At 52.4% G+C, this 25,428-nt stretch overlaps 1 protein-coding gene across 3 annotated transcripts in view; it reads right to left on the bottom strand.

Moving 5' to 3' along the window:
- Nucleotides 1–669: 669 nt before the first annotated feature.
- CHKA (choline kinase alpha) overlaps nt 670–25,428 on the bottom strand; it is a 58,591-nt gene continuing 33,832 nt past the window's right edge. The window contains exons 3-13 of one of the 3 annotated variants that reach the window (XM_045775940.2): nt 25,312–25,341; nt 24,227–24,280; nt 17,491–17,604; nt 14,410–14,543; nt 14,036–14,140; nt 13,457–13,515; nt 11,706–11,793; nt 11,144–11,252; nt 8,024–8,130; nt 6,598–6,679; nt 670–1,920 (exon numbers count right to left, since the gene is read on the bottom strand). In XM_045775940.2, coding sequence (XP_045631896.2) covers nt 1,861–1,920; nt 6,598–6,679; nt 8,024–8,130; nt 11,144–11,252; nt 11,706–11,793; nt 13,457–13,515; nt 14,036–14,140; nt 14,410–14,543; nt 17,491–17,604; nt 24,227–24,280; nt 25,312–25,341 — 942 coding nt within the window. In that variant the 3' untranslated portion in view covers nt 670–1,860. The remainder of the gene's footprint in view (nt 1,921–6,597; nt 6,680–8,023; nt 8,131–11,143; nt 11,253–11,705; nt 11,794–13,456; nt 13,516–14,035; nt 14,141–14,409; nt 14,544–17,490; nt 17,605–24,226; nt 24,281–25,311; nt 25,342–25,428) is intronic. The other 2 variants (XM_045775938.2, XM_045775939.2) reach the window with 2 other exon arrangements.

Raw genomic sequence — 25,428 nt, forward strand, 5'->3', positions numbered from 1 at the left:
ACCAGTGCTGCGCCCCCGAGGCCATCCTCCGGCTGCTGGACAGTGGCATTGTGCGTGTCTTTCTGGCCTGGGTCCCCCCACTGGCTGGGAGGTGGTGCCAACGCTTCTCAGAGGCCTTCCTTTCTTGGGCTCAGGAGCTGCAAAGTGGCTCTTCCGGCAGGAGGCCCCAGGAACAAAGGCCGCTTTGAGGCCAGAGATGCCCTGGGCATGGCGAGCCGGGTGGCCTGGCTCTCTCGCCGTGGCTCTCATCTGGCCAGCTGCTGGGAGGAGCCCATCCCCCGGGGCCAGGGCTGCCCTGCTCAGGGCCTCCAGACGCCGCAGGGAGTGGGGGGCGTGGGGGGAGCATCGCTCTGGGTGAGACCTTACACAGGAATGCAGTGTCATTTACTGCTCAGTTTTATTGCTTGGATACCAAAACACATTCACCTGGCTAAACTTCTAAATGTCTGGAAGGGTGAATAGTGGAAAATCTCTCTCCTGCCTTGACCAAGCCAGCCGTCCGGTTTCCTCCAGCACATCCCACTGCTCCTAGTTTCTTCCACATCAGGTCTCTGGGGGGCGGCGGGGTGGGGGTGGAGAGTTGAGACGACTGGCCGGGAGCCCTCCATAGGCACAACCAGGTAACAGGAGCCCTGCCTGACAGGACACAACCGAGGATGACAGTGAGGATGCGTTTTGTATGTTTTTATTGTTTGTATAGTACGATCTCTGGTAGCAGAAATGTATGCACAAAAAGCAATTCAAATAAGAGTTCAGAGTAAAAAAAACTATCCCAAAGGACATTTCATATATATGGGCGTCCCAGCTCTAGTGTATTCATGCCCCCACATTCCACATACAGGCCATTCTTTCCCACCAGAAGGACCCCGTCAGGGATACCGGGAGCCCACGGGGCACACCAGGGCCCCAGCGGCTGGCGGGTCAGCAGGACGACGCCCGGGACGGCCAGCCCTGTCCCAGAACCCGCAACCCGGGGCTGAGTGGAGGTGGAGGAAAGGCTGCGGAGAGCAGGGCAAAGCCTGCTTTTTGTGGGGAGGGCAGGTGGCAGGCGGGCGTGTCCGCAGGGGCCCACGCTGCTCCTTGGCCAGCGGTCGGCCCCCCGTGGCCGCAGCCCCCTGCCCACCCGAGGCTGGGGTTAGTAAAGCACGTTCAGTTGAGGAGGGGGCGGGGCAGAGGCCGCAGACAAGTCAGGGCGAGATGCGTCTGCGTGACGAAATCCGTACAACAGGTCCGGAACAGCGACATTCATCGTACAGAGACGACAGCCCACCCCCCCACAGGCGCCGCTGCCTCGGGCACCCGCCGTGTGGACGGGAAGGGTGGGGGGTAAGCAGCTTCCTCGCACTCACGCTGGTTCAGGCCGCTGAGCAGTCACAGTCTGTCCCTGCTCGTTCGCCGCCCTCGGGAGCCAGTGGTGTCTACGCACTCTGTCACCTTCCGGGGGCCTGGTCACAGCGTTCCCCAGCACGTGAATTCAAATCCTTGAAAAATCAACATTAACCAAAAAAAGTACCCGCAGAAACACTGTTTACTCGTGCTGTCTGCCATATCTGACTGCAAACTTCAGGCCCCAAACAGAAAACGCCTTCCCTAGCCTCAAAGGATTCTGAGATATTGCACTACTGCGCTATCGTACTGTTCCTGCTTCCCGATCTCATCGCAGAGTCCTAGTGAAATCGTAAACAACAGAGGATATAAATGTTACTCAATTTTAATACAGTCTTTCGTATCATACACATCTGTGTTCGGCAGCGAGCCATCCAAGCCTTGCCGCGGGGACAGTCGTCGGAGTGCGGAGGGCCCCGCTGGCTCGGCCGCCCCCACGCAGTCCAGGGATGAAGTGGATGGCGCCTCCCACACTCACACCCCGAGCTTCCTCTTCTGGTCGAAATAGGCATCGAACCTTGCTTGGGCATAGTCCTAGGAGACAAGAAAGAGCAGCCTCACTAAGGACTCCCGCCCAAGGCCGCCCGTGTCCCATCCAGGCCTGCCTCCGACACAGGCTCCCCTCTCAGGGCCCTTCAACCGCAGCAGGTTCCCGGGGCTGAGTCAGCAAGTTGAGAGCAGAGGTGCGAGGAAGAAGGTACCCCAGTTTTCTGGGATCACCCACAGCAGGATAACCGCACAGGACACGAGAGGGACTGCGGAAACCCTGGTCCTGAGTTCTGTCTACTCGAGAACCGTCAAGCCACTGTCAAGCCAGCCCAATCTTTGAAGCGCCCACTCCAAACTGAGAAGTCTGCGATGCCGACCGCCGGGAAAATTACAGCATCACTGCTGCGAGCTTAGTGTCGGGGTGTAGCTTACGTACCACAGAAACGAACTCCTTCACGCACACAGTTGAACAAATGCGTCCATCTAGCTCCGCACCCGCACCACAGTCCTGCCGGAGGACATTCCAGCACGCTCATTTCCACGGGCCCCGCCCCGACGCCTGGCCACAGGCAGCCTCTGAACCGATTTCCATCACCACGGATGGCCGTCGAAAGCTTTTCCATAAATGGAGCCATCCCGTGTGTACCCCTTCCCGTCTGGCCTGTTTCACTCAGCGTAACGTTTCTGGGATTCCTCCACGCTGCTGTGAGCTTCTGCGGTTCCATCCTGTTTCCGGCGGAGTCCTTGTCGGTTACGTGGCTCCAACATGGTACAAATACCCACTCACGTGACCAGCGGGCAGGTGGTTTCCAGTTCGGGGCTATTACACCCACTCTGAGCACCTGAGTGCGGTCGTGGTGTGGAAACAGGCTTCGTTTCTTTTGGATCAATACCAAAGTAGGAGGTTCCCGGGCTGTCTGCTCCGTGTACTGTCAAACCGCTTTCCAGGCCGGTCAGACCTCCCACCTTCCCCCTCGGCAGCGTATGCGGGTGCAGCCGCCCCGTGTGCTCGCGAACATTTGGTACTGTCGGCGTCTGAAGTTTCAGCCATCATCGGGTGTGCAGCGGGTCTCGCTCGGGATTTAACTTGCATTGCGTGTATGACTAATTACATTAAGCAGACGGACGTTTACTGGCCATTTCTTTATCTTCTGTGACGTGTCCGAATCTCTTACTGGTTTATAAAGTAGCTCGTTTGGTTTCTCGCTAAGTTGCGAGCTCTTTATATATTCCAAATACAAGTCCTTCTCAGACAGACAGTGGCAACATTTTCTCCAAGTCTGTGCTTGCCTTTTTATTTTCTTAATTTTCTCTTTGTCATTCAAAGAGCAAAAGTTTTTCGTTCTGATTAAGCCCAACTTACCATATCTTTTTTCTTTTACAGTCAGTGCTTCACGTAACCCAAGAAATCCCTGCCGTGGTCACAAAGCTTTTCTCCTTTGTTTTCCAGATGCTTTTACGCCTAGGTCTGTTACCTATGTCAAGTTAATCTGTGTATGGCAGGAGGTCAAGGTTCATTCTTTTTCCCATATGGCTATTTAGTTGATCCCGCAAAGGTTTTCAAAATCTAATCCCTTCCCCAATGAATTACTGTGGCCCTTCTGTTGATTATTAGTTGACTGTACGTTGAGTGTGTTTCTGGGCACTCGGCTCCGCTCCATTGGACGGATGTCTATCTTTACACCAATATCACACTGTCTCGATCCATCTTGAAATCAGGCAGAATCAGTCTTCCAACTCTGTTAGTTTTAGTTTCACATATATTTTAGAACTTACCAGTTTCTGCCAAAAAGCCTGTGGAGATTCTGACTGGGATCGCCGAGACTCTGGAAATCAGTTTGGGGAGAACAGACTCTTAATACGCAGTCTTCTGAAGCCGCACACATGGTCTTGCTGTCCCTTTATTTCGGTGTTTTTCGCCATGTTTGACAGCTTTCAGTGTGAAGATCACGTACATATTTAAAAAATCTCATCCCTAAATATTTCGTGTTCTTCTACCACTGTAGACACGATGAAATTTCACTTGGCAGAGTTTCTACTGTAGAACACAGCTGGTCTCCGTGCACTGCCCTTGCATCCTGACACCCCCGTAAACTCACTCCCCAGCTTCAACAGCCTTTCCGTGGATTCTTTCATGTTTTCTCATGCACTTGGATCGCGTCACCTACAATATAAAGGCAGTTTTTCTTCTTCCTTTCCAGTATTTTTGCATTTCCTCTCTTTTCCCGGCCCTACCATGCTGGCTAGGTGCTCTGGTGCCCTGCGGGGGACGGTGCGGGCGAGAGCAGCGAGCCCGTCTCGCTCGCTCTCTGGGGCTCCGACTGGTTTCACCAGTAATTGTGACGCCAGCTACAGGTTTTCATGCGTGCCCTGTGCTTGGTTGAGGAAGGAGAAGATTCCTACTCTGCTGAGGCTTTGTTATTGTTTTAAATCCCGATCATGAACGGGGACTGGATTTTGTCAAGTGCTTTTCCAGCATTCACTAAGAAGATACTATGGTTTTTCTCCCTCATCCTGTTGATATGCTGAATTACACTAACTGGTTTTTAAAATGTTAAAATTAACCTTGCATTCCAGAGATAAATGCCACTTGATCATATTATCTTGTAGACGTCCGATTTAATTTCTGCTAATATTTTGATAATGTTTTTCCTGTCCTGTTCACAAAGAGCACTGATCTGAAGTTTTCTTGAAATGTCTCTGTCTCCTTTCGGCATCAGGGCAATGCTTCATCAAATGAGTTGAGAAATGTCCCCTCCTCCCTTTATTCTCTACAACTTTGCGCACAACTGGTATTACTTCTTCCTGAAATGTCTGATGATATTCGCCAGGACCCGCAGTTTATTCTACAGGGAGGTTTTCTGAGTATGAATTCGATTTACTCAATAACTATATGACCATTTGTTACGCTAGCTTTTGTTATTCGTGTCTTTCAAGAAATGTGCACATTTCATGCACGCTGTCAAATCTGTTGGCGTAAAATTATTCATAATATTCTCTTACCCTTTCAACATACGCAGGATCCAGAGTGATGTCTTCTTGTACCGACACTGGTTATGTGTGTCGTCTCTTTCCTTCTTGCTCAGTATGGCCAAAAGTTTGTAAGTTGTATTGAGCTCGCCAAAGAAGCAACTTTTGGTTTCATTCATTTTCTTTTTTTTCCATCCATTTTCTATTTCAAGGATTTCTGCTCTTAGTTTATTTAGTTCTTTTTTTTTTTAGTAGGCTCCATGCCCAACATGGGGCTTGAACTCACGACCCTGAGATCAAGAGTCATGTGTTTTATCTAGTTCTAATGACTTTGGCTTAGGTTGGTTTTTCTCTTTCTAGCTTCTTAAGGTAGACGCTTCAGTCACTGATTTGAGAACTTTCTTATCTAATACAAATGTATAACCTTCAAAGCCCACAAGTTTTTAAACCCTGCTTTAATTGTATCCCACAAATTCTGATATATTGTGTTTTCATTATAATTTGTTCAAAATAGTTTCTAGTTGTCTATTTCGTTTCTTCTTTGATCTAGGGTTTACTGAAGTGTACTATTTAATTCCTAAATAATTAGGAATTTTCAAGATTTTCTTGCTGTTGATTTCCTATTAAATTCCACCGTGGTCAGAGAATATACTCTGTATTTCAGTTCTTTTCAGCTTGAGACCTGTTTCCTAAAGCCCAGCATATGGTCTATCTTGACGAACATGCCATATTCACTGGGCAAGGATGCACATTCGGCAGCCGGGCACTCAACAGTGTCAGGCTGGGCAAGAGTGCGGGCCCCTCCTCCTCCCTCCTGCTGCTGTTTCTGGCTCTGCCCCTCTGCTCTGTGGGTCTGCCTCTCTCTCTGCTCAGTTTTCTCAGGTTTTGCTTTATGTCTTTTGAAGCAAGACAGGTGCGTACACATTTTAGGATTTTTTTATGTCTTCTGGATTAATTGATCCCTTTATTATTATGAAATTATTCCTTACTTTGGTAATATTTTTTGATGTGTACTTTGTCTTAACAATATCATTGGACCATGGCTCTAAATCTGCTTTAAAATTCCTTATTCCCCCTTCTTTTGCCTAACAGCACCTGTGAGTTACCCAACCTTCCACCTGGAAGCAGAAATCACCCTAATGCAGGACTAGAAGGATAAAACGAACTCGTCATTCCCTCCACCTTCCTAAAGCAAGGCGCTCACTACAGACTCTGTGCACCCCCTGCCCTGGGACACACCACCAACACTCATTATGGGGCAGCGGAGGGCTGGACTCACGGTTAAAACTTTCTATGTCCTAAGGCTGGAAGAAAATGGCAGCCTGGCTTGTTGAACTGTCCTGCAACAAACAGGACGGCTCATTCACTCAGTACCCGCCGCCCACGCGAAGTGGGGCGCTGCAGGAATGGAGAATGGAGCCACGACAGCAGAAGGAAACGCTTCGGGAGTTCCTTCATCCGAGGTCCCTTGTGTCAGAAGGGACTAAGGTCAAGGGCTGGAGTGCTGGGCTCTGAGCTCTACATCCCCCATCAGAGCCACAGGCCATACAGCACCTCTCTGAAGCAGGAAGGCGGGCCTGCTGCCTGCGAGTGAGGCCACCTCCAAAGGCAAATGCGGAGCCAAAGTGGGTTCACTGTGCAGCGACACAAGGAGCCCTCTGTGAAGAACGCACATTTCCCACCAAGCACTCACAAACATGGTGAACAATCTTCTTTTTGGGAATAGAAGAGAAAACCACCCCCAGAACATACCATGTATCCAAATTCAATGGATGAAATCTTGGCCTGCACAATGGACCAAAGTCCCCAGAAGAAATGGGACGCAAGGGCAAACCTGTAATTACAAAAGCAGGAGATGCATGTGAGATGTGTGGCGCGGGCCACAGGCCCAGGGATGGGATTTCCTGCTGGCGGGCCCTGGAACTCATCCGGGTGCAAAGCTGGTCAGCCTTGGCCCACTCAACAGGATTCTACTTCACGGGGACCCAGAACAGGGTGCAGGCACCGCAGCTGTCCTCTCCCACCTCTGGCTGGGGGCAGGTGGACTTGCAGTATGGACACGCCCAGCTGCCATTCCTGGCTCACAGCTACAGTTCCGGGACTCACACGGAGGCCTCGGGAGCCATGCACGTGATGCACGGGCTACACTGGGGAAGAAACTCTCTGCCTCGCATGTGAGCACAGCGCATCAGCAACTCTTAGCAGGCGTTATGCAGCGAGAGGAGGAACATGCAGGCCTCTGGATGACTCGCTGGCTTTCCCAGGAGGTAGGATACTGCCTCGCCCTCACCCCTGCCCTTGCACAGCAGTGAAACAAAGCAGAGAGCGCACTGCCCATCTCTACGCCACGCCATGGCCCGCGTCACCGCCGAACCCAAGCTCCCCTCACAACAGTGCCTGTGGGCTTCACTGAATGCTTCAGTGTCCTCCTCAAACCCGACTGTTTTTCTTGTGGTCCCTGACCCATTACACATCCCTTGGGACTACCCTTTCTGTCGGGCCCCCCTCATTTTTCTATTTCCATCCATTCTAAAACCAGAGAGGGAAGATCTATGCGGTAGGGGGAGCCCTGGGACAGCGAAGGTGGCCACATGCCCAGCAACAGGGGTGTGGACACTTCAGGAAGAGGGGGCATCTGTGGTAAGTGGGCTGGAGAGGACAAGGTGGGCCAAAGTCACTTAAACATTTTTACCAAAGAATCTTCTAAGAGAGCCCAAAGAATAGGAGTAACTCAAGTCTCTGGACTAGAGAGATGTGTATGATAAACAGGGGTCCAGACTTTCACAAAATCTAGAAGTTTCTCAGCCCTGCTTTGAGAGCTATTGAAAAAAGAGTTTAAAAGCAAGACTCAGAACGAACACTCACAATTTGTAATTAGTTTTTAGAAGAAACCCATTATTAGATGGTGCCCACCACTCCATGAGCATCAGGTGACAAGAGCGTGCAGGCCCCAGGTGTGGCTTACTGTGCCAAACGCCATCATCGTGCCGTGGCCCCGCACACCACACCTGCTGTGTGCTGAACTCTGGAGAGGCACCAAGTGCTCAGCTAAGTACAAGTCCCAGAAATGTATGGGTATAAAGAAGCTCCTAAAATACTCAGGACTGCAAGTAGGCACCCCAATTATATTCTACAAACGGACAGCTATTTTATAAATTAACAACAACAAAAAAGTTACCTATTGACTTCAAGCAACATCTCTTCTTCTATAATGGACTTTTCTTCATTACTGAGGTTTTCAAATTCATTATGGAATGCAGCCAAGTAATTGGAAATAAAGTGGAGCTTTAAAAAAAAGTAATCACATTAGAGTCAGCAGCTGTCAGGAAGCACGACACATCCAGTGGACACCCGCACGGCCGGCGGAGCCCGGAGCAGCTCTGTGCCAGGCGGGAGCGCAGAAGCTCACCGGTGTGGCAGTGATCTCCGGCTTCCTGGCAGAGCTCTACCGGACTCACGGCCACTCTGTCGGCAAGACGAGCATAGGGAACCACTACCACTTCTGGACAAAATCACTGAGGTGGAATGGACTCCATACCCATGTTTCCCACAGCCCGGTTGCAAAGCAGGGTAAGCCTACGTCGCGCATCTCCGCAGATGGGCACTAGGGAGCCCGAGGTCACTGGCAGAGGCTCGGGCAGAGTGGGCGCTGACCAGACCACGCGGAGGGGCCTTCCACCTCTGTGGTGCTGAGAGGACACATTCCTGTCTGTAGAGTGGCAAGGTCTGATTCTGGTTTAGAGAAGAGGCTCTACCAGGTCCCCCGTGTAGACTGCACGTGAATCAGGATTTAGGAGACCCCGTTCTTCAGCACCTCACACTATACCAAACGGCACCAGAACGCAGCAAACCACCACTCACTTTCTTTTATAAATGAGGAAAAAGTGGGCAGTTGCTTTACCTAGAAGAACATCATTAACGGATCATCTAGTTGGAATGCCAACACCGCCTCTCCACCACCCTGCCCATCTGCCTTCTCCCAGGCTGCTTTCATAGGGAGCACCCCCAACCACCAGAAAGCAGCGTTCCAGTTCGCGCGCTGTCCTAGCAGGGCGTTCCGGAAGGAGTAAGCCTGGCACAGGCAAGGGGATGGCTCGTGCCTATTAAACTCCACGTGGCAGGCACCGTCCTGAGCCTTTGTTTCTGCACATGAGGAAATGGAAGCACACAGAGTCCGCAGGTGACAGTGAACAGTGGCAGATCTGGGATTCAAATCCAGGCACGGTTTTTAAAACCCATGCTTGAACTGCCAGAGATGGGTTAATTTCTGGGAGATACTAAATGCTCTAATTGGCCAATGAAGACACAAAATTTGAATAGATCAATACCGTAAGAGATAGTAACTAATGACCTTCCCTCGCCAAAAGTTCTAGGACCACACTTTCTTACAAAGTCTACCAAATTTTCAAAGAACGTCATCTCATAAATTTGTTCCAGAAAATTACAAAGGGACACTAATTTTATTAGACTAGCATAATTTTTATTCCAAAAACAGATATGAATAATCATTTTTAAAATGACCATTAAAAGCCTGTTTCACATGTGTGCATAGATGTAAAACTCCTAAATAAGAGACTAACTGGACCTGACAGAGCACTCCGAAACCACACACCTCATTCAAAATGGTGTATTTTAGGGATTCTAAGACGGTTTAACATTTTAACACATCTCATTAGTGGACTAAAGAGAGAAAAGCATGAGGTTACCTACCAGGTGCAGAAAGCTAATGAAGACCAACACCTCTATGTGACTCTTAAAACGGCTCAGAAAAACTGGAACTGCCTTCATTGCCGTGGCTGTGCGGTCCGAGCACATACACAGCTCTGCCTCCATCGCAGCGGAACCTGTCTTCTCAGCGGCAGAAACCCCCCTCCTCCTGGCTGGAGAGTTCACACCTCTGGGGCTGCCCAGTTTTTACAAAGGTCGGGCTTCCCTTCAGTACGGCAGAAACTGGAATCCCTAACCTCCTTCTCACACAGCATGACCTCAAGGCCCAGAACCGGTCTGGCACTTTGCTTGGGACACACTCAAGCCCGTCATTGTCGGCCTTACTTACAGTGCGGCGGGAAGAGGGCAACGCGGTTTTGGTCCCACAGCAAGTCAACACTTGAAAGGCTCCCCCTAGTATGTGGGCCATCTGCTGAAGACACAGCCACCGTGCCTGGCACAGGTGAGAGCTCAAGAGACATCTGAGCAGCAACTGACTGCATCCCTGTCCTCACGCCGCTCTGACCTCCCCGAAATGCTGCTGAGCAGGCAGGGGTGCCAGGGGAAGGGCTGTCCCATAACAGGGTTCTGTAGGGGGGTGGGCTGCTGCCCTGCACAGGCTCGGGGTACCCTCTCCCCAGCCCAGCTTGCTTCCACACCGCTACCCACTCACTCTCAACCCACAGCTCCAACGGTGGGCTCAGGAATGGAGTAGAGGCTCCCAAGGAGGAACTTCCCACAGGGTGATTCTTTCTTTTTCTTTTCTTTTCTTTTTTTTTTAAGATTTTGTTTGAGAGAGAGAACAAGCAGGGTGAGGAGGAGCAGAGGGAGAGGGAGAAGCAGGCTCCCTGTGGCTCGCAGGATCCTGGCATCATGACCTGAGCCAAAGGCAGACACCTAACCAACTGAGCCACCCAGGCGCCCCCCACGGGGTGATTCTTCATGCAGCCCCTCCCCCCATACTCAGGACAGGAAAGAGAACTGTAACAGCACAGCAGCTACTAAGTCATGGTGCCCAAAAGACTACTTCTGTCTGCACAGAGTGAAACACACATGGGAATCACCGTGATCCCCACAAAGAAGGCCAGGAGGCAGATCAGAGGCTAGGCTTTTTGGAAAAAACTAGAAGGAGCTATAAAAGAGACTGTGCTCTCCAAATGAATGAATACAGGTTATCTCCAGCACAGGGATTAAAATGTCAAGTTTTTGTCCTGACACAAAATAACATTTTAGAGCAAAAGGGTTTGCTTAACCATTCTGTGATTTAAAAAGGGTGTCCTTTAGAAAGGGTGTCCTATGGGGCGCCTGCGTGGCTCAGTCGGCTGAGCGTCTGCTTTTGGCTCAGGTCATGATCCCAGGGCTCTGGGATCAAGTCCCACATCGGGCTCCCTGCTCAGTGAGGAGCCTGCTTCTCCCTCTCTCCCCGGTTTGTGTTCTCTCTCGCTATCTCTCTCTCTCTCAAATAAATAAAATCTTTAAAAAGGGGGGGGGTGTCATTAAAAACAAAAACAAAGATGCAATCGAGTCTAAGTGTATAAAACGGACTCAGGCAGTTCACCTACTATCAAGCCTACACACAGCCGTCCCCTACCTGTTGTCTCTTGGTGGGGTACTTCAGGGTGTTCGCTCTGAAGAAAGGGTACTTTTCGTAGTTATAGTCATACATCCATTCACAGAAATGATTCCCAATGTCGAATCCCCTAAAAAAGAGGTAAGAGCTGCAGAGAAGGGGGCAAACTGCCATGCCCCGAGGCTCCCTGGTCAGAGAAGGAAGGGAAAAGGCCGAGTCACGAGCATCCCTCCCAGCAACAACTGTCCTTCCTGAGGTCCCCCAAGGACGACTGCCTCAGGGACAGGGAGAGCCAACAGGGCAGTTACCAGAACCAGAGCCCTCTGAGGCTACAAAAGCGCCACCCGACCCACCAGGCAGGAGCCGTTGTTCAAGAGCATTTCCCTGCACTCAGTGCTCTGATCTCGGAAGCCAACAAAACACCACACTCTACGCTCTGATCGCTCACACCGCTGCCCCCCACTACCCGTGGAGAACGGGCCCGGGCTGCTTCCGGCGCCACCGCAGGCCGCTGGGACGGAGTGTGCTGGCTCCCAGGGTACCGTGGCATGGCTGCCTACTGCCTCCTGTAGCGGTTTCATACCTGTAATTATAACTGCTGTATTCGAAGTCGATGAGCATCAGTCTCTGCTTTTCAGAATTCTCTCTGCCCTCCAGCATCAAGATATTACCTGCAAAAAGGTTTAGATGACGTGCCATTTACCGGGGGCGTGTTGCACAGCTGAAGGCATAAGTCCTTGAACAGAAGGGCCAAGAGTGGTTCTGATCCTGTGAGGGAACCCCAACCACACGGTGAGCGAGCGCCGGGAGCAGCACCGCCCCCCGAGGCCCGGCCCCCCGCAGAAGGCCTTTGGTCACACTGACACAAGGGCCCCTGTTCACGGCAGCCCGAGAGTAACATGGCTCCACGCTCACCCGGTAACAAGAATGTTTCTCCCTCAGCTTGGGGCAGCACCCCCCGGACTTTTCACACAGGGCCACGACGGAAAATGCTTGACTGGCCTGCTGCAGTTCTGGCCGACCTGACCTCCCCAACAGCTAGGAAGCTGTGTCCTGCTGTCCTCCCTGATGAGGATGCTACAGCGAGCTCAGCCACCGCAGGGCCCTGCTGCTCTCCCTCGCTTGGTTCTCAAGGAGACCACAGGCAGCGTTCCTTCCACCATATTTCCTGTACGGCTGAATTCTGGGCCCGAAGTGAACTGGCGGCCAGAATGGCTCTTCAGGCATCCGTTCCAAGCCCCCACCCCCCACGTGACACGGTATCCAGCATCTGTCACTGCCGGGCTGGCAGGTGGGCACCGGTGAGCCAGGCTTTGCTAGTTTTTTGGCTACGCTCTCTCCAGGGTTTCTGCAGGAGGAGCTCTTTCTAAGTTTTTCGGCACACACCTTGCATTTCCAGGGGCCCTTAAAAGGAAATGCCCAGAACAGCAGACTAAGTAAATGTACAACCCCCACTTCCTCCAGCCTCTCACTGGCCAGCACACGTCCCTCAGGCCCCACTGGTGACATCTGTACAGATGACTATCGCCTGCTAACACACGTCTACACCCTGCTCGACTTGGCCAACAATGATCAGCTAATTAATAAACTAAACTATCACACTAATGTCTGATTGATGACTGGTCTTCAATAGGGACTTGTGGTCAAAATTAAAAACACACTGCTGAGCCTGGCAAAGGGCCCAAGGGTGGACGTGAGCCGGCGCTGATGCAGAGGACAGAGAGAGCAAGGCAAAGCCTCACCAAAGCCCGGCACCACAGCAGCACCGGCGGGAGCTGCCCAGCTCGATGGAGGCTCCGTCGTACTTTATGGAAGGCAGAGAAACTCAAGGACATGGCAGAGTGAACTGATCCCAGGACAGCAGGTGGCCTCGACTACCTGCAAGGTGTGGCCAGGGCAAGGCCCCCAAAACTGAGCAGGGGCGGTCACCTCTTACTGCATTCTCAGATTATCAAAGTTGTGTGTTCACCAGAGTTAAACACTGAACAAACATGTGACTTAGGAAGCTTCAGTCCTTTATCCAAGCTCCCAGTTTAGCGAATGTTTGCATTTTTCTTCTATGAATGTATTTTTTACAAAAATGGGAGGACACCCCACGTGTTTTTCTAAAACTTGCTTTTTTTCTCTTAATATATCCTGGAGCTTTTCTGTTGATCTGCATAAAAACTTGACCTCATTCTTTTTCAGGGTTATAAATACTGCACTTGGAGCTGGGCCACTATTTCACGCAGGTACGCCCTCTGCGCGGACACTTGGCATGCGTCACACACGCTGGAGGCCGCTTTCTAAGGAGACACACACACCTGGCCTCACGTAACAGGCAGCAATTCTTACCTTCCTGACAGTCGTTATGACAAAACACAACTGGAGAAGGGGTGGATTCAAGCAGCGACCTGGAAAGGGAATCACACCGTAGGTCAGATGCCTCCGCACGCCGGGTACTGGACTGGTGCTCAGCATCGCCACGCAGCCTCCCTGCAGTGCTGTCCCCATGCGCTCTGAGAGCACTGCCATCACACGGCCCCAGCTCAACCCGGAGCTCCACGCCGGCCCCCCGCGCGCACCCAGCTCTCCCCTGGGCGGGCCCCCTCCTCAGTCGGCTCCGGCCCTGGTTTCCGTCACACCTCTCATCACAATATGACATTAGGGGACACGTTTGCTTGTCTCTGTCTCTCCTAATAAGACACAAGTGCCTCGAACGCCATCCTGGTCTCCACGTCCTCAGTGCCACTGTCACCATGAGTGCCTCCTTGCGCTCGGGGTGAGTGCGCCCCAGAGACCGCGTGGCGCCCCTACTCGCAGGCCAAGCTTCCTGCCCCCCCTTCTCCCAGAGCTCAGGCTGAACGGTCCCCCCACCAGCCCCCACGGCTTCTGTTTCAGAAACCCCCGCTGCCCTGGCCTCGGGCTCCTCACCGCAGGCACTCCAGCTCCAGGGGCAGATTGAGGCGCAGGAGCCGATGGAGCTGCTTGACCCGGGGCTCCCCAGCAAACTTAATCCGCAGCACCTGATTCAGGTATCTGCAGGAAAGGAGAACAAAATCACTGCTCGGCTCGCTGCGGCTTATGGGGGGCTCCTGTCAAGTACAATCACGCAGTGGCAGCGGGAAGCCCCCATCCCCGGGACAGAGCCTGGGGCTCCAGGCTCTCTAGAAAGCTCCTCTCCTGCCCACCCTTCAGCCCGGCGGACCAGAGGAAGCCCTCTGACCACCGTGGCAAGCGAGTACTCACTCTGGAACCTCTGGCAGCCGCTAATAGATAACTTAGAGCCAAGCGGTTTGACCACTTACTTTTCCATTGTTCCAAAAAGCCATTTTGGTTCCTTATTGAATGGCATTTTCATACCATGAAATGTGGCCATTTTCTCGGCTATTTCTGCAGAAATATCTGGCAAACTTAATTCTTCAGTGTCTAAGCGCCGGCTCTGGAATGAACAAGGGAGTCAGAAAACAGCGTTTCTCGGGGGAGCCTGGAGGGGTGCGATCACACCAGGCAAAGACCTGGCAGCCGGCTGTGCAGGGTGTCTCAGCTGCGCACGAAACTCCCTGAGGAACGCGCCCCGCCGACGGTGACTCAGGGACCGCCGTGGCATTTCGCAGAAAGCAGGGGGCTACCTCCACAGGCCAATTTTATTTTGAACCCTTTTAACTGTGAGAAGGCCCTTCTCACATACAAGCATTTAGGCGGACTCCACCCTCCCTTCTCTCTTCCCTCACTACAGCGTGCCCTCCTCCCTGCTAAAAGCTCCGGGCTCAGGGTTGTTGCATGAGCCCGTGTCCAACTCCTTCAGTGGCTCGGACACCCCGGCCTGACCCATCGCAGCCAAGATGTGGTGCTCAGCACGGGTCCTCCTGAGAGGCCCGGCCAGGAGTTCAGGGTGAGCCATGCCCCCCTCAGCCACAGTGGCATCTGCAGCACGGCACAGGCTCTCGGAGCACACAGCTGAATGAAGAAACAGAGGGTCCCAGCCCCCACCAGTGCGCTTACCCAGCTCCTCCTGAGGAAATCACAATCAACTAAGACCTGTCTGTCTTGTCCACATGCACTGTTCCCCCAGAGAACCCCAAAGAGGCATTCCTCTGAAAATCCAGAGCACCCAGCCACAGCGGTGAAGGATGTGTCTCCAAGTTAGACAACACCCAGCTCAAATTCTGGCTTGAATCCTCATTTCAAAGTCACATGGCAAAGGCCCGCTACTCAGACTTCTGCGTCTGACTTTCTGATTTCTATAACATGAGAAGCATGACACGGAGTCCCTGCCGGGGCTGCTCTGACCTAGAACAGACAAGGCAGGCAAGGGCTCTGGGCCGGCACCCAGCCAGGGAGGTCTTGACAAGTGGCGGGAGCCTGATGATGAGAGCTCAGAGCTCACGGAGAGCAGCAGGTTTGGGGCGCCTGGGTGGCACAGCGGGTAAGCATCTGCCTTCGGCTCAGGGCGTGATCCTGGCGTTATGGGATCGAGCCCCACATCAGGCTCCTCCGCTATGAGCCTGCTTCTTCCTCTCCCACTCCCCCTGCTTGTGTCCCCTCTCTCGCTGGCTGTCTCTATCTCTGTCGAATAAATAAATAAAATCTTTAAAAAAAAAAAAAAAAAGGAAGCAGCAGGTTTAACCGTGTCTTCCTCCACTCGGGAATCCTCCAAGTTATCAAGTGATTGGGCCAAGGTTAAGGACAGGGAACTCAGCTCCTAGGGGAGGGAACTCAGCTTTCACATGGCTCTGTTAAAAAATGCCAGTACTTTGGCATCGTGGAAGTCTAAGGCTAACTGTGCTCAAAGATGAACCTATTTCAGAGTTCCAAGCTCCTTTCCCAGCACAGGAGAGATCAATAGGAGACTGACCAGGGTCCTCAGAGGTCACTACTCTCCTGGGCCTTCTGGAAAATGGCTCTGGGAACCAGACGAGGTGGAATGCATCCCACCCCATGCAGTTCTCAAGAGTTAACCCGGAAATAACACAGGCTAGCAGGCTGAGCCAAATGAAATCACCATTTCTGGGGTCAAATCAGTTGATGACTGGTAGTTACACATAGCTCAACCTAGCACTTTAGCAGAACTGTAAAGAATCTTCACTATATACAACGTTCTCTACAATTTCAGAACTAGAATAGTATCAGTCCCACAGATGCTACAACCCAGGATCCTGGTCCAGGACGGGACAGTCCCATTATTCTGGGCTGCGCTCACTGGTCCTTTACCTTCCCTAAAAAGAGAAGTTTTACCACACATGTATATTTTAAACAGTTTTTAGTTTGCTTTCAGTGGGCTTTATTAAAATGGTAGACTATCTGTAGCATTCCACAATCTGGTTTTAACACTCAGTATTGTGTTAAGATGCTGCCACTTCTAACCATAGGAAGTGTTTCAGATTTTCCATGCTTTCAGATACTTTATTCTCTCATTTGATTCTCATGCCAGTCGGATGCTATGGTCTTCATTGGGACAGTTATAAATGAAAACCCCGCCAGTGGCCAGCCAGGTGCCAGGGCAGAGACTGAAGGCGTGTAGTGAGGGCACAGCCGTTGGTTTCGGCTCACCCGGGGGCTGGCAGCTGCAGAAAGCGCAACCGCATCAACCAGCAGAGGGCGCCCTCCTGGGAGACAGGTCACAAGAAGGCTCCTACCCCTGGGCAGTGGGGATTAGACAATTAGCACCCCTTCCTCCAGCATCCTGCTGAACACGGGCTGAGTCCTGGCAAGCAGAGCATCCCCTCAGCCAGGTGTCTGGTGCTTAATCACCTGCCCGACTGTACAGGGCAACCCTGCACACACAGGTGGCCATGGGAGGCAGGGCACAAGAAGGCCGCCATTCGTGACCCTGGTCCTTGAGGAGCTCACACAGGTGAAGGTGTTATGGCAGCATTGGAAATATCTCAGGACAGCAAGAAAATGCAAACAGTCCCGACTCCTGGAAACAGGATTTGAGCTGGGCTTTGAAACATCAGAGGAAGCTGACTGGCACATGGGAGCTGGGGAGACTCAGAGGGAGTGAGCTGGGAGACAAAGCAGAGACCCGGGTGTGGCTTGGTGTGGCCAGGGCCACGGGGCTCTGCAGCGAGTTCTAAAGGCAGTCTAGAAATTGCGAGGAACAAGGGGCAAGGGGAAAGGTTCAGGGCAAACAGCTGCAGGGGACAATGGGACGTAAGGGTTCATATACATTCTTCATTTAGGTGAACAACTTTGCAGGAAAGACAGAGGTTCTAACGTAAATTCAACAGAAATCTGTTTTTTCTTTACTTCTGATACAGTTTCATCATGTTAAGTCCCATTTACTATGTCAGCCCACGACATCTCAGGCTCCTGCAGCACCAAGACAAAGAATCCGTCTTCTGCCTGCGGCACCTGTCAACTGACCAGTCGAGAACACAACTTACCGGGATGAACTGCTCCAGGCGGCCTTGGGGAAAGATGCCGTACAGCTTTGGCCCAAGAGACCTCTCTGCAAGAATGGCAAACATAACGCTCTCCAGAACCATGGCCTCGGCCCCCTAAAACAGACAACACACCGGACGTTTACTGAGTGCAGGTACAAGGGCTTCCACGGGAGTGGTGGTATCTAACCCCGGCAACCCTACCTCCGGGCGCTACCAGTGCCACCCCCACTTTAAGTACGAAGGAACAGAGGCCACCATTTTGTAATCCGCAGGATCCTCGCTTGCAACCATCACACTCTACTGATGAGACTGAAAATTCAAGTTTAACCCAGTCACTGATTTCAAAAATAGAACAGTGTCTATTGGTATTTTCTTACTTGCATTTATTTTAAACCTTCTCTGAGCTCCACCCATGGCATCTTCCCAAAGGCCACCACAATGCCATCCATTCTGGTCGTGCTAGCCTGCTTTCCAGCCCGGAGCGTGGAGCAGGAGTGCACCAGCCACAGGGGTCTTCTGCCCCCAAACCCAACCTTAAGGACAACTGACAGATCTGGGCCTGTTTTTGGGTCCAAAGAGCACCCTGGCATGGAGCATTCACGGGGTCTATGCTCGGCTCTTCCCCCTAATCTACTCCCTGCTGCCATTTTAACGTTTGTCTCTTGTCAAAACCCAATGACGCTCAGATGCGATCTTAGTCCTAATAGCCCATGTGGAATCTAGAATCATCCTGCCTTCAAAAACTATCTTTTGGTTTCAGTTCAAATTCACTCCTTAGTCCTTTGCCATTAAACAGCAAGTGAGCCTCTAGGCCGCTGTGTCTGAGGAGAGGCTGGCAAGTGTGGCTAGAAAATGCTTTCCAGTGATCCTTATTCACCCCCAGTTAAGAAATGCCCCCTGGAGACTACAATCCCGCAGAAACACTGCCGAAAGTGAAACAGCTCTTTAAACTCAGCTTATAAAAACAGACACTCAACAGGACCTACTCAGGCAATGACAGGGTGCTAAAGTTATAGAGAAGAAACCAGAAAACAGAGAAGTTATTTTTCCAAAGGACACGGAACCACATTAGAGGAAAAAGTAATTTGGTCACTTCCACACTTGGGGGAGCAAACAGACTTGCTGGTCGGTGACCCCCCACAATTATAGTTTAGCCACTGTCTTGTGTCAGCCACAATTGGGGTCTGACTACCTTGTGAGGCCTCATCTTTATTTACTCATCTGCAGTTTTGTGTCTAGGACTGCTATGAGCTAAACTGTGTCCTCCCCAAATTCACGCACTGAAGCCCTAAGCCCCAGTGCGGAGGTGCCTGGAGATGGGCCTTTGGAGGTGGTTAGGTATTGATGAGGTCACAAGTGTGGGGCCCCCATGCGATCAGTGTCCTTATACGAAGGGTCCCAGAGAGCCTGCTGTCCCTCCTCCGTCCCTCTGCCACGTGAGGACACAGGGAGGAGGCAGCACCCGCAGGCCAGGAACCTAACGGGGCCAGCACCCTGACCTCAGACCTCTAGCCTCCAGCCCAGTGAGAAATGAACGTCTGCTATGGCAGCCCGAGCAGACTAAGACACGGGCAATACAAATGCAGCATTCATCTGTTAGGTCCACGGAGTTCAGAGCAGGGTGTGAGAGGAGAACCTCCTGGAAGAGGTACGGTCACTGCTGGCCCCTCGTCCAGCGCCAGAGATGCCCGCAGGAGAGCGTGCACGGTCTGCAAGGCGTCTCTCGAACTCTCCACCTGGAACCCGCACGGAGCGAAATGCCGCGGTGAAGGCAGGCCGGGAGCTGGTGGCTCCAGGGTGTGGCAGCAGGCAGGCTGCCGCTGGGGGCCCTGCACAGCCCTCAGCCTTCTGCACCCCCCACCCCGAATTTCAGAGTTCTGTCAGGATTTCTCCTGTCTAGGCATCCAGGTTTCATCAGAATTAAAATTTGTTTTTCGGTTTCCCTCCATGTAAAGTGAGTAAGCTCAAGGGCGTCGAGGTGGGCTCCATATAAAACACACGCTCGTGCCCCATCCTTAACAGGCCTTCGAGTTTGAAGTTGCGAACTTTATACAGAGGTTAAGCCCCACCGCGTTCCTTCAGGAGGCCTAGCACGTGTGCAGCACGTCCGCTCAGCACAAAGGCCACCGGGAACGCATTCCACAGGCCGCACGGTCACTGGGCTGAACACACACTGCCCAGAGTCCTCCAGAGCCACGTCAGCCTGTCGCTGGGACGGTGGAGAGAAGATAGACGGAGACTCAAGCACTCTGTGATTCTCTCTGGGACTGAACACTGTAAACAAGAGATCTCTTTGTTCACATGTAATACTACAATTCAGTATTTATTGCCGGTAGGGAGAAAGGGGAGCTGCGTGTGGAGGAAAGAATCTGGAGGAAGAAACGAAGGAAAACACTTAAGACATACGGACAGGTTAAGAAGCACGAAAAATGCATAGGTTAAGAAGGACAGCATGTAATCTTCGAATGAGCGCATCAACCACTGGAAGCCCTTTTGTAACTACTAGGTCTCCAAACACCTTCCTGCTTGCTGCTTCAGGAAAGGAGCACAGGAGAGAGCAGGGCGGGACCCGCACCCCCCAGCCCACTGCCTCAGCTCGCCCGGGCGCGGCCACCGGCCACCCACCTACAGCTGGTCCGACTTTCTCGGGACAGAAGGTCCTACCTCCACTTGAAACTATTTACTTTGGCTTCCGAAACATTCATATTATTCAGCCCCAAAATACTTACTGGATGTCCACTACGTGCCTGGCACTGTGCTAAGCCCTGAGGAAACACGAACAAGACACGAGCGCTGCCTGCAGGGACCGCCTTCCAGTGTGAGAAGCGGACAAGAATGTGCAAGGCCAGCGCAGCCGGGGGAAACTGTGGGGACAGGGCGGGGACAGGGCGGGGCGGCTGCTTCGAAGGAGATGGTGACACGGACACCTGAGCGGTGAGAGGCAAGCGCATTCATGGAACTGGGAGTGGAGCACAGCAGTCAGGGAAGAAGAGGACAAGATGAGCTCAGAGAAGCTGGGAGGTCTGGGCCAGCCATGAAGTCCTCAGTGCATCGACAGCGTCTAAGGCCAACGCACGGCCGACACAGAGCCTGAGCACTGCCCGTGACCGTCCCCACAGGAAGGAGCATGTTTTACACAGCAAGCTATCCAACACACCCAACCCCTAAAACAAACTTACACGCTCACCACCGTGCAAGACCTTCCAGTATTTTCTAGCCTACTTCATTTTAAAAAGCAACAAAAATGCTGACATTTCACAAGCCCGTCAAGGTTTTACTACAATCCACCACGTGAAGCCCTGACTCCGATGGGGGCAGGAGAGGCGTTCTGTGCCGGCTGCCCAGGGGAAACACGCGGGAAGGGCAAGGAGGACACTGGACCGGGCAACGTGGAAGTCCTTGGTGACGAGAACAAGAATGGTGCCAGAGGAGCAAGGGGGCAGGGGACAGGGGGGCGGGGGGAACGGCCAATGGAAGAGGAAGGGGGACAGCTGGGGGGTGGAGGTGTGCAGACTCACGACTCAGTTCACCTACACTGTTGTATTTTAAAAAAATTAAAATCCTGTAATAAGAATATCGAGATTATGAACTTTTGGAGAAGACAGAATAGCATTTCTGTGGTATTCTTGCTAAAAATGCATAACCTCATTCCAGTCATGAGAAAAGGTGAGACGGAGAACCTACACTGAGGGAACGTTCTATGAAATAACTGATCCGCGTGCTTCACGAGCCTCGGACTGTGAGTAACACGGAGGAAGAGGGACAGACGAGGGAGGAACAGCGAGCAAATGCAGTGTGGGGTCCGGGCCTCACCGTGGACCAGGACAAGAAAGCATCCGTGGGAAAACCTGGGAAATTCAAGGAAGGCCTGTAGCTTAGTTGTTGTTACTGTGCCAGTGCTGGTCTCCAGGGCTTTGCTACGTGTTAACGTCAGGGGAGCTGGGGAAGGGGTGTAGGGGAGCTCTCTGTACTAGTTCTGCAAACTTCCTGTAAGTCTACAATTAGTTTGAAATAAAAAGTTAAAAATAAACGTATACAAAAAAAGACTGAAATCAAGCAATATGACAAAATCAATTACTAATTCTGTGCAGCGGGGTAAGGGTGTTTATTATGTTATTCTGTGCTGTCCCAAATGCTCAACACTTTTTTCCAAGAAAAAAAGAAATCCTGCTACAGAGATGGAACAGACGCGGGCAAGGCTGGCAAGCTCCGTCCCCTGTGAGGGACAGCAGCAACACGCCCGTGGACAGGGAGAGAGGACAGCTGGAGTTGGGAGCACAAGGGAAGGGCGGGTACAAATGTAGATGGCTCCCGGGCTGGAAGTGGGAAGATGAGGGCTGAGAACATACCAGCCAGGGGCAGGGAGGGGCCAGGTCAGGAGGGCGAGCCTCCCAGACAGGCCAGGGGTCCTCCCAGCTGCTCGGGTGCAGCCCCAGAGAGGGCAAGGTGGCCGGGTCCACAGACCAAGCCAGACGGGGAAATCTTCACTGAACCAGGACAGCTCTCAGGAGAGTCTTCAACAGAAGAGAAATGGTTTGGAAGCAGGAACGAGCAAAAAGCAAGAAGACACCCCCCTCACCCCCCACCGTACCAGGATGTGATGGGAAAACATCCTCCCGCAGGGAGCTGCAGGGGAGGGGTCTCTGGGACAGTGAGGCTGTAGAGAGGCCAGTTAGTGCAGGAAACATTCAGATGAGAGGAGTCAAAGACTGCAGACAAAGGCCAGCCATCCAAAGGGGCTCAAATAACATCTTGGACTGAGAAGAGGAAGAGACGAGGAGTGTGTGCACCAGCAGGCGAGGGGCAGAATGTTCCAGAGCTGTGCATGGGCTCCGGCTGCAGCCAGCATTCGATAATTCTATCTGCATCCCACTGGATAGTGGGCATGACAGCCACCGCGAGGCAGCAAGAGGCGGTGAGGTCCTGCCCTGAGTCTAGACCCTCACGAGAATAGGAGGCAGACACAAATCGCATCATGCTGCAAACTTACAGCCAGAGGAAGTGCAGAGAGAGGCAGACGGTGCTCGCGGTGAGGGCACGAAACAGAGACACACCTAGTCTAGAGAGCAGGAGGGCTCCGTGGGGAAGCAACCCTTGAGTGAGGTCCTAATTACAAGCAGAAGCAGGGGTGAGAAATGGGTAAAGTCGGGAGCACTCCAACTGGAAGGGAACAGTATCTGCGAAGAAAACCACACAGTTGAGGACAACGTGGCTGGAGAGCAAGAATGGGGAAGGACACTGAAAAGAATGGACAGCTCAGCAGTCAGGCCACGGGGAAGCTGACCTGGGGCACAGCGAGGGCCGAAGGGTGTCAGGCCAGAGGCTGACCTGATCAGAGGAGCGACCGGAGCAGGAATGGAAGCACAGCCCCCAGAGGAGACGGGGGCAGCCTGGACCAGGGAGGTGCGCGGCGCTGAAGGAGATGTGTGCACAGGCCCAGGGTAGAGTTCGCGGGAAAACAACAGACTCGTGCTTCAGATACGGGGTGAGGGAGAAAAGCGTCTCGGAGGGGCCTCCTGGCTTTCTGTCTGCAGAGAAAGGAGAAACACGTTCCTCGGAGGGAGTGGGGCGGAGACCCTGTGTTCAGCCTCGGACCTGGTGAGACGGCCTAGGGGAGGCAGGCAGTGGGTGGTGCTGAGGGGCAGCAGGGGAAGAGGGCCTCGGGCAAGTCGTGGGGCACTTCAGACAACACGAGATCAGGCCCAGAAAGGAGCCAAGGAGGGGAAGAAAACATTTCAGAAAGGGCAGGTGCTGCCAGGTGCCGCTGAGAAGCCAAGTTAACCAGAACTGGGAACGCACTGTGGGTCTGGCATCGCGGAGGCCCCCACGGCCCAGCCTCGTCGGCCACCGGGACACACACAGGCCTATACACTGAGGACTCAGGCTGGCGGAAAACTCCATGTCCATCGCTCCCCGCCCAGTGGCGTCTCACTCAGCGTCACCCAGAGCACACGTTCTAGATCCACTAGACCGGGGTCTCCGGAGCAGGGCGTACCCGGAACAATCCACCGCCACATGAGGAGGAAACATCAGTACTTTCATTCCTTTATAATCTCACCTCTTCTTAATTCCTATTTCTCAACGATTGCAATAACTAGTCTACAGCGAGTAAAACCAGTGCACTTACGTCTGTGCTGTGGGGGCGTGCGTACTTCTGTGCAAACCTGCATGTGCTCGAAGGTGTTCGCCCCCTGGCCTGTGGACACCACTGCTCTGAGCTCCCCCACTTCTGAGCTTTGCAGAGGGACCAGGTCGACACCTCAGCACTCTCGACCTCAAGCTCTTCTGAACATAAGCATTTTGGGCGGGGGGGGGGGGGGCATTCTAACTGGGAAGAGGCCCTTCTGACCAGGGTACCGCCCACGGGAAAGGCCTCCTGCTCACCCGGGGACGTGCCTGCTTCCGTGTTGCGCGGACGGAAGGAGGGGGGTCAGAGGCACAGCACACGAGCCGGGCTGCCTCCGCGTCCTGTCACGCACAAGCGTCTCCCCAAACCGCCTTCTCTCGGCACCCCAGATGCTGTTTAGATTGCCCTAAGGACACCGCACGTCCGCTGCCTGTCCTCAGGAGGAACTAAAAATACCCGGGGCACGCTCGTGCTTACTGAGGTGGCTCCCCGCGCGGCAAGAGCCCATCCTCTGAGACACGGCCGCGGCCCTCTGGGGGCGGCGAGCGGGCAGGTACCACGAACACCGCTTACACCTCAGACAGACGCAGAACGGACTGAATTACTTACTTGAAATTCATTTTCTTTCTGAGGTTGTTCGGATCCCTCTTTATTACAGGACCTCTATGAATGAGAAAAAGCAAACACTTCTGGTAAGATGGGGAACACCAAACAGACACTAACTTTGCAACCGCCAGAACAGTCGGGGTTTACAAAACGTCACAGACCTTTACTGAGTGCTTCTCAACCCACGGAAGTCACCAGCGGCAGACAAATGCAGCACCAGTGCCCAGCACTAGGACCAACACCCGAGGAATCGCTTCGTTTCTTTACAGGAAAAGGAATGTGCTGTTGACCCCAAACAGCCGTGTACCTTTTCACAATTTCACTGTCTGAGGATGTCAATAGGGGGCGCTCTTCCAATCAGGCCTTCCCAAGACAAATGGTCAAGTGGTCTCCCCAATTTAGCTAGGTGGTTCCTTCAAGGCAACACTCTCCTGAGGAAGCTTCCTTCCTGCAAGAACAGGGAGTGTGCACGCACCCGTGGCAAGTCGCCACGGTCAGCACAGAGCAGGGACAGAGAAGAAAGCCCTGTGCAGGCAGGAGCCCTGGCACAGAACCCGTGCGACGAGCCTGCCAACCTGCCACTTTCACAGACTAGCCCTGCTCGCTCAGCCTGTCACTGGCTCAATCTGAATTCTTCCTCCACCAAAAAGAGGGTCATGCGAATTTAATGAAGTCCTTACACTTAATATATGTTAATATATTAAGGGATATTTTTATAGCACTTCCCTCAATGAAACTGCGAGTTACTGGAAACCAGGGATCTGGCAATAACAACCAGACCCTTAACTACCTTAAGCAACTCTCTGGCTACATTCTTTCTTCATAGCACAGCTCGTATCTTTTAAAAGCAACCCCCCACCCCAAGTGCTTTAAAAATCTTCATACTATCTTTAATAAGGGGATGGAGAAAAGCAAGTCAGAAACTTAAGCATCATGTCAAAATTTTACACTCAAATATTGCCTCTAGAAATGTTATTTGTTAAAACTGAACAAAGCCGGCTTCAGCCAGACACAGAAGGAAGCCCATAAAGGGAACTTTTTAAAAATGTTAAGGTAAAAGATTCTTGAACACCCCATGAAAAACATACCTTTCCATTCCACAGCTTTATCAAAAACACCTGTACCAAGGGTGGAAAGTATGGACAGGGGAAAAAAAAATGCCACGTTAAGCAACACCAGCTACGCCAGCGCCACTCAAAGACCCC

The sequence above is a fragment of the Ursus americanus genome, chromosome 24 (assembly GCF_024610735.1).
Source record: "Ursus americanus isolate L20-20 chromosome 24, mUrsAme1.1.p, whole genome shotgun sequence".
Lineage (NCBI taxonomy): Eukaryota > Metazoa > Chordata > Mammalia > Carnivora > Ursidae > Ursus > Ursus americanus.